Source organism: Epargyreus clarus, unplaced genomic scaffold, assembly GCF_041222505.1.
Source record: "Epargyreus clarus isolate Ecla_fem2 unplaced genomic scaffold, WU_Ecla_fem_2.2 ptg000007l, whole genome shotgun sequence".
Classification (NCBI taxonomy): domain Eukaryota; kingdom Metazoa; phylum Arthropoda; class Insecta; order Lepidoptera; family Hesperiidae; genus Epargyreus; species Epargyreus clarus.
The window spans coordinates 536,203-547,050 of record NW_027332215.1 but is presented as its reverse complement, the minus strand read 5'-3'; the positions used below and the strand labels follow the sequence as shown (position 1 = coordinate 547,050).

The following is a 10,848-nucleotide window of genomic DNA, read 5'->3' as shown; positions in this document are numbered from 1 at the left end:
TTAACTTACTCGTAGATAATTATTGACTATTATTTAAAAAATATATTACCGAAGTGGTAAAGAGGTTTTATCTCCAACAAGAGGTTTTATCTTCAATGAAAACAACAACAATTTTCAATTTACCTATCACAGATTTCGGGCCTTTACGAAATTAAACCCTTGACTTCACTACAGAAAATAACGCTTAGCATTATTTTTCTTCTTCGAGGGTTAAGAAATCGAATCGATGTAACGATGACAGGTAGTATTTCTTTAAATTAAATCTTCAAAAAATTGAATCAGCGTCGGCGTGGAATGTAGTCGTGCTATGAAAAAAGCTCAGCAGGAATGGCTAAATGACGACCCCAGAAAAATACATTATTTTTTATTAAAATACTTTAATTTTAATACTACTTAATATAGCTACACTAAACAGTACTTAACACATCAAGTATCAATCTATATTACCAAATAAGAATAATTGGAGTTAGTGAAAGCGGCCAGTTAGTGGGCCGACCGTCACGACCGTCACGCTCGAGTGGCCCTCCGAGCTATCCAAAAGAGATTATTGCATTCACACTACCACCTTACTTACCTAAAACGTGACCGGCTACTATGAATACATTCGCTAACAACAAAAAGTTCGTGTTCCTTTTTTATTTATTATTTTCTGAATAATCTGAAATCTTAGTCTATACCCTAGTCTACTAAAAATACTAGTATAGCAACAATTCAATCTGTTTTAAAACTTCTTGCTAAATAAAAGATGCTTAGGAATCTACATTACCAGTACCGGTGTATTCCATTCTTCTGCTCGCAATCAATTTCCGTGTAACAAACCTGAAAAGGATTTTTCTTCGCACGAGACCTGCTACCTAGACCCAATCTGACTTCATATGTAGGTACTCCTGCCACAAGACATGGCTTCAGCATATAATGTTATAAATGTAGGCATTTTAATAAGCGTATAAACTTCATCAATATTCATCAGGGGAATTGTGTCGAGCGATGACAGCGAAACAGGGACGCACATGTACAGCTTCTTGTGCTGAGTAAATTGAAATCCAATTAGCCTAATGCGATTTGAGACATGCGGCAGAGAGCACGGACCAGTAGCCGGACGGAGACCGTGTGATTGTGACTCTCCCAGAGAACTCCTAAACCATGCCCAAGGACGACGCAGAAACTGTTGCCCTAAAAACTGAGTTGACGGACCTTATCAACAAAATAAAGGTAAGTAAAAATGGTAACCCTCTAGACTTTGGGTGACAACGCTTCTGCTCTAATTAGCTGCTATCTTTCTGTGGCTGAGGCGTGAGTGGCGAAGATACAAGACTGTTTCAACAACTCTATCAATCAAGACAACGCATGTACAATTTGGTTAGATCATTGACCACATAGCACCAGTGTTGTTTAATCTTTTGGCCTGCACGTATGTTGACTAGTACAAATAAGATGACTATTTCGCACGCACTTAGATCTCAGTATAATTATGCATATTATAATAAGGTATAAGACCATTCAGTTTCTTATAGAGTGGATGTGTTGATGACAAGCAAAATCATTATGCACATTCTACACTTAGAGTATCTGGCCTTCTTTTTAGATTTAATCCTAATGCACGAATTTTGTAATACAGCCGTCCTTCTGTAATATCCTTTATAAATATATTACTTACAAGCTTTTATTAATATTTTTTAATACATGCATCATTGACTATGTTCGAAAAGAAATAGTTGTCGTAATTTATTTGTTGGATGATTTCCAGGCAGAACAGGAGAAAGTAGCAGATGTGAAGTTAAGTGAGAAATGTTCGGACCTGGGGGACATCCCGAAAATCCGTTTCATCCAAAAGAAGACCCTCAAAGGCCACATTAATAAGGTCAACTCCGTTCACTACAGCGGGGACTCCAGGTAATTTATTTATGCGATTGGTAATCATAGATACGTTTCTCTTGTTTGCGAGGCCATTATGTTCAAAAATACTATTTTTTTTTAAATTTGTACATGTTTATATATTTATTTAGATCTAACGATGCCCTGCGACTTGTTGACCATTGTACGTAAGCTATTTATATTGAATTAATTTAATTGTTTATTAGTTTGTAGTTTTGTATACAAATAAAGTATAAGATTAAATATCTCTTTAAGTGCAAACCTATTAAGTCATTAGGATCAAAAAGTTATCAATGCGGTGGTTTTGGTTTATTGAATCTCTATGATATTGTAAGCATTATTTCAGATAAAAGAACAGAATCATTCACGTGCGCCACATTAAGATAAAACATAATTATCTTCACCTTTCCTTTTAGCAAGTAATATAATGTTGGTGTCGTTACCGTTAAAATACTTAAGTAAGTATGAACGTAGGAAATCTATGATTGATCTAAAAACAGTAACGTTATGCGATAGAGCCGATGATGTTGCCCCAAACTATTACATCAACATTTCTCGAATATTCTTACACAATTTTCCGCTGCAATGAAGCTAACCGACCGCTTTACATAACGTATATTTCTGAAGCCCTTCTCTTGTATTATTTTTAAACAATCATAAACACTAACAAAGGCACAGGCTATAAGTTTGTTTTGGTAATGTTTATGGCAGCCCGCACGCAAACTTTCTTCCCCGAAATGAGATGTAAAGTCATCTCAGTGCACCTAATTAATTGTAATAGTATAATCGTTGTTAAATATTAAAACCATGTTTATTAATATTAAATAATATATTAGTTTAAATAATATTAAAACTAAGTTTGTCGATTATTACATGCATTCAACTGGCGCCCTCCAGGTGGTCGAACCCTACTATTTACATAAAATAAAATATTATAATAATAAAGAAAGACTTACTTTATAGAAGCAGGTCATAAAGGTATTCGATGTAGGTTATGCAAAAGCCCTTGTACGGCTTCGATAAGCTGTGTATTATACTTAATACCTACAATTATTAATTATTCAGCTTCTACTCACAACGTTGTTATTTTACCTTTACTCCCGGCTGAATTATAATATAATTTGAATACTTTACAAAAAAAGCGATGCAAAGTGACAGGTCGGACAATAAATATTGGAAACAATGTAATTAGTCTGTTAATGCCTAAGTCGCCACTCTTCCTTCTTACCTAACCGATTTACAGTCATATTGTAGAGAACCTTTTGTTCTATAGTATTGTTAGTTCTTCTAGTTTTGGCTGCTGCAGTTCCACCACTAATTTCGTCCTTAAAACAGTAGTACAACCTTACTATAGTCTGTCTTTATAATAATTACTCTGAGAGGCTATCTTTAAAGATCTTGCAAAGCAAATACTTATAAATACTATTAAAGTGTGTAAAGTCTACCAACCCGAAGTTGGTCAACGCTCATATTCTGAGAAGACACCCATCTCTAACAATGGTCTAGGAGTTAGGACATATCAATTTTTTATGAGTTGAACGTCCTGCCAATTTGCAAGCATATCACATTTGATCAAGTCGAAATTGTTATTGGTAGGCATTGCGTGACCGGCTCCCTGGACGGCAAGCTCATCATCTGGGACACGTGGAGCGGCAACAAGGTGCAGGTCATCCCGCTGCGCTCCGCCTGGGTCATGAGCGTCGCCTTCGCGCCCTCGGGAAACTTTGTTGGCAAGTCTTACACTAAGAATTTGATGATAGGATTGCACAATAACTTTATCAAGAAAGTCGTGACTTTACTTACAGAACCTGAACAGGACATGTAGGCAAGTGGTGTGCAATGCGCGTGAGGCTAAAGAATCATTGTACTCGTTTAACACGTTAATACAATTTTTAAAACGTTGGTGTCTTGGTGGTGCAGTGATTGTTTTAGAACTACATAAATAGCAAACGCGATAATGAAAATATTACGAACCTTCTTACTGTTTTAAAAATTAACAGTATTTGCCTCCTTTTTGCGTTTTTCTTATCATTCGATTTTAGGTAGAAAAGATAATTAAATTACGTAGAGTGTTAAACAATTTTCAATAAATATGTCTCTGTCAAATTACCTTCAGCGTACAGCTGCTACAAAATGTTTTACCACGTGGTTGTACTTACGAGTATATATTGTAGCGTGCGGCGGCATGGACAACATGTGCACGGTGTACGACGTGAACAACCGGGACCCGAACGGCGCCGCCAAGATGGTGCGCGAGCTGGCCGGCTACGAGGGCTTCCTCAGCAGCTGCCGCTTCCTCGACGACTCGCACATCCTCACGGGATCCGGTGACATGAAGATGTACGATACTATTTCAATAAACAGTATCTCCGGCTGTCGCCACTACTTTCAGTCTTCTTCTTTATCTTCGGCTTCAGCGAAACTTTTCAGTTTGTTCAATTTGATTTTGCTTAAAATCTTTGAATTCAGCCAGAACCGATGTAGCAAAATCAGTGAAAAAATAACCTTCTAGCTCTATTATTGGTTGTGCCTGGCGGTAATAGGAAAGAATTATAACTCTGTAACATTGTTGCGATTACTTATAAATTGCAACCTATTTATTACCTACCATATAATACACGTATGTAGGTACACTCGTAAACTTTCTTCTCCTTTTACAGTACAACTAAACATATAATAAATCATAAGTATTATGAAGCGAACCCATAATAAAAAATAAAAAAACTTACGGTAATGACATTTATTACTCCATAGGAAAAAAGTATAATTAGTATTGTTTACCCGTTACAGATGCGTTTGGGATCTGGAAGCCGGTAAAAGAGAAGTAGACTTCAACGCGCACGCTGGTGATGTGGTCAGCATCTCTTTGGCCCCCGGTATGTCACCTCATCTCATTTATTACCCGACGGCGAAGAGTAGGTTTTTCGAGCGTATGTATGTTTTCATTCTTTGACATGTCTTAAAGCTCAAACGGCTGGATTATTATAAAAATGAGATGTTGTTAAATAAGTCAAAATTGTTGGAGTGACATAGGCTAAATTACTTCTATTTTCAATTAATTTTGAAGATGGTAGAACCCTCTGTAGTTCGACTCCGGCAGCACCACTGCCACACCTATTTCTGCCTCATAACAGCAGTTTTAAACGCTGCTGTGTCCTGGTTTGAAGGGTGTGGCAGGGGAGACACACGTTTCCGAGGCGTTCCAGCTTATTCCTCAGGAGTAGCGGCGCAACTGGGGCCGACCTCACATAGGAACATCTAAACCTATCGAGGGTTGATTACAGATGTCCATGGGTGGCAGTAGCCACTTACCATCAGGTGGACTGCGTGCCATTTTGTATTTGTTATAGTTATTAGTTACCAGTCATAAAATCCTTCTATTTGTGAAACGCTTCGATTACATTCTTGGTATTGAGCGAGATCAATCTGTCGCTATCCAATTATTGAAATTCGGAGGTGATTGAACTTTGCGGTGCTGGCGCCGCTTATCTAACACTTTAAAACTTTGTAACTTACCAAGTATTTAACTGTTTTTGTACTGTTTGCTCGAGTTTTAAGACTGAGATAAGATAAAACTTAGACATAAAGCAACCAAACATAATTTTAACAGTAAGTATATGTAAGTTATGCAGTTAGGGGTTTAATCTTATTATGAATTCAACTTTTATATTTCATCATCAAAGCAAGTAGTAATATGATGACTCCAAGAAATTAGAGCAACTTCACAGAATAAAAGATCAAATTCGTATTGGTGGACTTGCCTTACACTAAAACTACAAATCAGTAAATAGTGGTTAAATCTCGGCCTCAAAACCGGAGACTTTGAGGTTTGAATCACACACCTCTAGATTTTCATCATGTGTGTCTGCGAAATTAATTATTAATTTGCAATTGCAATGTCAAGACGCTCTGATATTTTTATCCGTGTCCGTAGACATGAAGACGTTCGTGACGGGTTCCGTGGACAAGACGTGCAAGCTGTGGGACGTGCGCGCCGAGAAGGAGAAGCAGACCTTCTTCGGACACGAGGCCGACGTCAACAGCGTTTGCGTGAGTTTTTACATAAAGGTCACCATCAACCAACTACACACATACAGCCACTTCATGTTATGTGTCAGCTCTTGTTACTCGTAATCTAGTACAAACTTCTGTTTGCACTAGATTACGGTATCCCCTGTTCCCCTGAACAGATCTACGTTTTGGAAGTGGTACAATCACAGATGGTTCGACTCCGGCGGCACCACATTTACACATATTTCTGCCTAATAACAGCAATATGAAAGCACTGTTATGTTCTGTTTTGAAGGGTGTGGAAAGGGAGAAATAATTTTCCGAGACATTCCAGATACGTTATTAGGCGTAGTGGCATATCTGTACCCGTCCTCAAATAGGCATTTAATCCTATCTGGGTTTGATTACATACGTCCATAGGTGGCAGTATCCCTTTACCATTAGATGGACTGAGTGCTCTATTGGTGTTCCTATATAAATGGTGACTGAAAGAAATTTAGCAATGCACTAGAATGTCAATATACTTAACTAACGTTCTTAGTCGTCTTCCGACCTATGTATGCCTATTGCTAATAACCGAGTGGACTCGCTCTGTCCTTCATAACTACTGTCTGTAAATATGAAGAGCACAGTGAGCATGTGACGTACATGTGACATCATCGTGTGCAGTACCACAACAGCGGGCAGGCGTTCGCGACGGCGTCCGAGGACAAGACGGCGCGGCTGTTCGACATCCGCAGCGACCAGCAGCTCGGCCACTACACGCCGCCCGGCAACAGCGGCTTCACCAGCTGCGGTGCGTGACACCTGCCTTTAATAATACCTCTAGCGGACTAAGGGACGGGGGGGGGCGGACCACCCTGGGCTTCTAATCGTGGTGGGGCCCTAAAGATTGTCAGCAAAAAGAAAATAGGGGCCTCTTTCAATATTTTCCCCCCGGGCCTCCGATGACCTTACTCCGCTACTTATTAATACTCCCCTCGTAATAGAAAACACAGTAATCGACAATTTGGCGTAATTTAGCGTTTTGTAGAAATTAGCATCGAAATACTATGATATGAAGAAAAATGTTTTTTTTACTTAGAAGTCGATTGTAACGAGAAATGTAGAATTTGCTTAAAATTTGACAGTTACTTATCCTTAATTTATACGCGTTTTCAAGGAACTATAATTTGCAAATACTGCGTCCATAATTTCGACCGCAGAATAGTACTATCTACTAAATAGTTTCACGACATAGCCGCGCCCACTGTGGAATTGTTATCCATTCCTTCATGTGTTTTTTTGGGTTAAAAAATCATACATATGGTGGAATCGCGTGCAGAAACCTCTCAGAATTTGTATTTTTACTCAAAGCCAAAGAAATCAGTGTATGAAATAATATTAATATCACCATGTCTTTTTTTAAGTGTTAGTTTTGCTTGTTCCGTGCATATACCACCTTACTTATAAAAACGGGCGTGTCCGTCCTCGCTCAACGTCTTCTCTGTGTGTCCTGCGCATGTTCCTCATTCCTATGGTGTGTTGCAGGTCTATCGTTCAGCGGCCGCTACCTGCTGGCCGGCTCCGACGACAACACCGTGCACTCCTGGGACACACTCAAAGTTGCCCACACAGGTTATTTACACTATAGAACTACTTATTTCTATGCTTTGGTTTTACTAGAAGAGGGATAGGCTAACCTAATCCAGTCGCAAATGCAGTTGTTATAATAACGTGCACGTTTTACGCTTTAAAGTCTTTGAAATGCAAAATTTCGGCAACGTCGCTATTTCAAATATGCTGTTATTGCAATCCGTAGATAGAGTACCTAATGGTCATATCTAAAATCAGCCTCAGGTGCATTAGTACTCTTTTTTATAATATTGGAGTAGCAGCCGAGCATGCAGTCCAGTTGATGGTAATTGGCAACTGACGCCCATGGACATCTGTAATCAACCCCAAATAGGATTAGATATTCTTACCTGAGGTCGGTCACAGATGCGCCGCTGTACCTGAGGTCTAAGCTAGAACTCCTCGTCCAAGTGTTTGTCAAAACACAGTAAAGGTTAGCAATGTTGCAATAAGGTAGAAATAAGGGTGGCACTGTCGCTTTTGCCATCTTAAATTGTTGATGATTTCGATTGCTGGCAACAGGTACCCTGAACGGTCACGAGAACCGCGTGACGTCGATATCGCTGTCGCCCAACGGTATCGCGCTGGCCAGCTGCTCCTGGGACCAGTCCGTCAAGGTCTGGGGCTAGGCTGCGCTGCTCTACCACCCGCAACCACCCTGCACTTCGGACTAAGGAACATACTATTACTTCGAATCGGATATCTGGATTATAATATTTGTCAACTAAGTTCGCGCCATTTTATCGACAAAAATTAACAACTGACTACTTATTCTTTGGTAGGTTCAAGTAGGTTCTCAAAAATAAATTTGAAGTATTATAAATAATTAAAATTCTTAAGTACCGATAAAAGGTTTTTTAAATGTTTAATACTATTGTGCCTTTGATGTTTAACTACTACCCCTGACAAGGTTGTTGTAACCTCACTATTACTTAATACCTAGGACTAATAAATAATTAATCTAAGGACTTCCTAGAAAATAATTGTGAACGAATAAAATAATCTTTATTTTTTGTTTTATTTTAAACATTCCGTATTTATTTACATATAATAATGATATTGTTTCCTAACTATCTATGTAATTATAGCATCATAATGAATTAAAAATGAAATGTCACTATAAACATAATTTTAATATATTCTAATATAAATTTAATTGTTATACCACTATTAGTGTTTTATTTATTTATATTATTATTATGTATATGTCGACATAGCTCCAAAATAATTAAAATAGAAAATACTTAAAATGAACTTACATAGGTACCTTCTTTAAAATAATTCAACCCTACACACAACAAAGTAAGTTATTTAAACGTTTAACGTGTAAGTAACATAATGCTTGTGGATTACAAGTGTTGTTTACAAGCGGTAATTTGAGATTAACCCTTTGTTTTTGCTCTTGAACAAATATTTGTAAACAACGTATTCTAAAACTGTTTGTCAATACGTTCGCGGCACGCCCGCTCGCACTCTGCGGGCACATTCCAAGCCCTCAATCATGTATCGAATTGCATCCACTCATAGTTTTAACCAAAAAGCTTTCTGTGCTATAATTATTTTGCTACTGTCCATCATATTTTTCTTCCTCAACACTTATAACCGCTACAGTTTTGGTCCTATACACGAGATGTCGCGGATAAATCACGAAGGAAAGGAAGATAACGGCGAGAAAGCAATCATGCAGTTTGAACGATATTCGGACATGAAGTATATCCTTCTTTGGACCAACCCCAAAAACTTTCCTTTCGTGTATTTCGGGGAGGGACAACAAGTGTTCATTCAAAAGAAGTGCAAGTGGACAAACTGTTACGTAACGGGCGACAGAGGGTTGCTGGGCGACTACTCAGAATTCGATGTGATCGCCTTCAACGGCCCGCAGCTGGGCGCCGCACTGGCCACCACCCCCGCCGACCTACCGGCGCGACGCACACCCGCGCAGAAATACGTGTACGCGAATATAGAATCGGCCAACACGTACCCTGTGTGCAACCGTATCTGGAACGATTACTTCAACTGGACCTGGACTTACAAGTTGGATTCCGATTCTCTTTGGAGGTACTTTGTCGTTAGAGACGAAAGAGGTAACATCATCGGGCCTGCGACGAGCGTGCACTGGATAAGTGTAGCCGCTATGAAACCTGTAGACGACGACTTGCTAGAAAAATTGAGCGGGAAGAGGAAGGCGGCTGCGTGGTTCGTTTCCAACTGTAACACCGAGAGTCGCAGGGAGGAGTTCGCGTCGCAAGTCCAGAATTACCTGCGCAGGTACGACCTGAAGGTGGACGTGTTCGGGGAGTGCGGCACGCTGCAGTGCCCGAAGCAAATAATGAGCAGGTGCCTCAACATGCTGGAGAGGGACTATTACTTTTACTTCGCATTCGAAAACGCCTTAAGTGAAGACTATGTAACGGAAAAAATATTATATGCGTTAAAACACTACACCGTACCCATCGTTTATGGAGGAGCGAATTATTCTAGGTACACAATTTTGTTATGATTATCGAAAGTTGTACTACTTATTCATTCATTCATTCATTCATCCATTAACACTATTAAAAATATTTTTGCAAGTAATGAAGCTATCTTAGATAAATAGAGCAGGTACTCAGGTAGATAGGTAAATACGAATGTATTTTTAAAAAGGATAGACAGTATAGACACATCTCCCTGGTTGTTTAAGGTCAGTCATTCCCACCAGTTCAACTAATTAGTTCAACCGTTGAACTAGTCAAGAGTTTTTTGATCCACTAGTTTAACTGCGTGCAAATACATTTAATAATTAAATTACTAGAGCTACAAGTTGATCTAGTGAGACTATTCGGATTCAAGTACTTAAATGTCGTATTCAAAGGTAGGTTGCACTTGAATAGATGCTCGGGTTCCTATTTAATCGAGTATCCAGTATCGACGAAAGTATTGTTAAAAGTATGTTCATATTCTGTTACGAAGGTTCATGCCTCCCGGAGCGTACCTGGACGGGCGGCGGCTGGGCGCGGCAGGGTTGGCGGAGAGGATGTACGAGCTAACGCAGAGCCCGCCGCAGTACCAGAAGATGTTCCGCTGGCGGCAGCACTACTCCTTCCACTACACGCACGCGCGGCCCGACGCCGACGTCTACTGCGGCTTCTGCGCCGCTCTCAATGCCCCCGAGGCCCTCACCACCACCGTCTACGAACGCTTCGACGCCTGGTGGACGCCGAAAGACGCCTGCCGTGGCCGTGATGCAAAGCCTTAAAAGCCTTGTTTCCATGCACGTGTGTGGAAAAATAGTTACTTTCCCTTAGCACATTAATAGTTTCCCATATCATTGCCGTTACCAGCTTTCTCGTACGATTTTCACTAGTG

General features: G+C 39.6%; 2 protein-coding genes across 2 annotated transcripts; both read left to right on the top strand.

The window, feature by feature from the left end:
• The first annotated feature begins 1,053 nt into the window (after positions 1–1,053).
• On the top strand, positions 1,054–8,668 carry Gbeta76C (guanine nucleotide-binding protein subunit beta-2). The gene is made up of 9 exons (XM_073074280.1): positions 1,054–1,212; positions 1,748–1,893; positions 3,472–3,605; positions 4,050–4,215; positions 4,666–4,751; positions 5,810–5,925; positions 6,556–6,682; positions 7,417–7,503; positions 8,023–8,668. The coding sequence occupies exons 1-9, from the start codon at positions 1,144–1,146 to the stop codon at positions 8,127–8,129; spliced, it is 1,038 nt and encodes a 345-aa protein (XP_072930381.1). The 5' UTR covers positions 1,054–1,143; the 3' UTR covers positions 8,130–8,668.
• A 180-nt stretch (positions 8,669–8,848) lies between these two features.
• Positions 8,849–10,811, top strand: LOC140743074 (alpha-(1,3)-fucosyltransferase C). Its single transcript, XM_073074141.1, has 2 exons — positions 8,849–9,981; positions 10,453–10,811. Exons 1-2 carry the CDS (start codon positions 9,002–9,004, stop codon positions 10,736–10,738), a joined length of 1,266 nt encoding a protein of 421 aa, XP_072930242.1. The 5' UTR covers positions 8,849–9,001; the 3' UTR covers positions 10,739–10,811.
• The last annotated feature ends 37 nt before the right edge of the window (positions 10,812–10,848 follow it).

What these genes read in the sequence shown, in the direction of transcription:
- Gbeta76C (XM_073074280.1), top strand. Translation starts at nt 1,144, where the DNA reads ATGCCCAAGGACGACGCAGAAACTGTTGCCCTAAAAACTGAGTTGACG. An exon ending in CACTACAGCGGGGACTCCAG is followed by an intron (nt 1,894 to 3,471) that starts GTAATTTATTTA and finishes TGTTATTGGTAG; the next exon opens with GCATTGCGTGACCGGCTCCC. An exon ending in CCGACGTCAACAGCGTTTGC is followed by an intron (nt 5,926 to 6,555) that starts GTGAGTTTTTAC and finishes CATCGTGTGCAG; the next exon opens with TACCACAACAGCGGGCAGGC.
- LOC140743074 (XM_073074141.1), top strand. Translation starts at nt 9,002, where the DNA reads ATGTATCGAATTGCATCCACTCATAGTTTTAACCAAAAAGCTTTCTGT. An exon ending in GGAGGAGCGAATTATTCTAG is followed by an intron (nt 9,982 to 10,452) that starts GTACACAATTTT and finishes TCTGTTACGAAG; the next exon opens with GTTCATGCCTCCCGGAGCGT.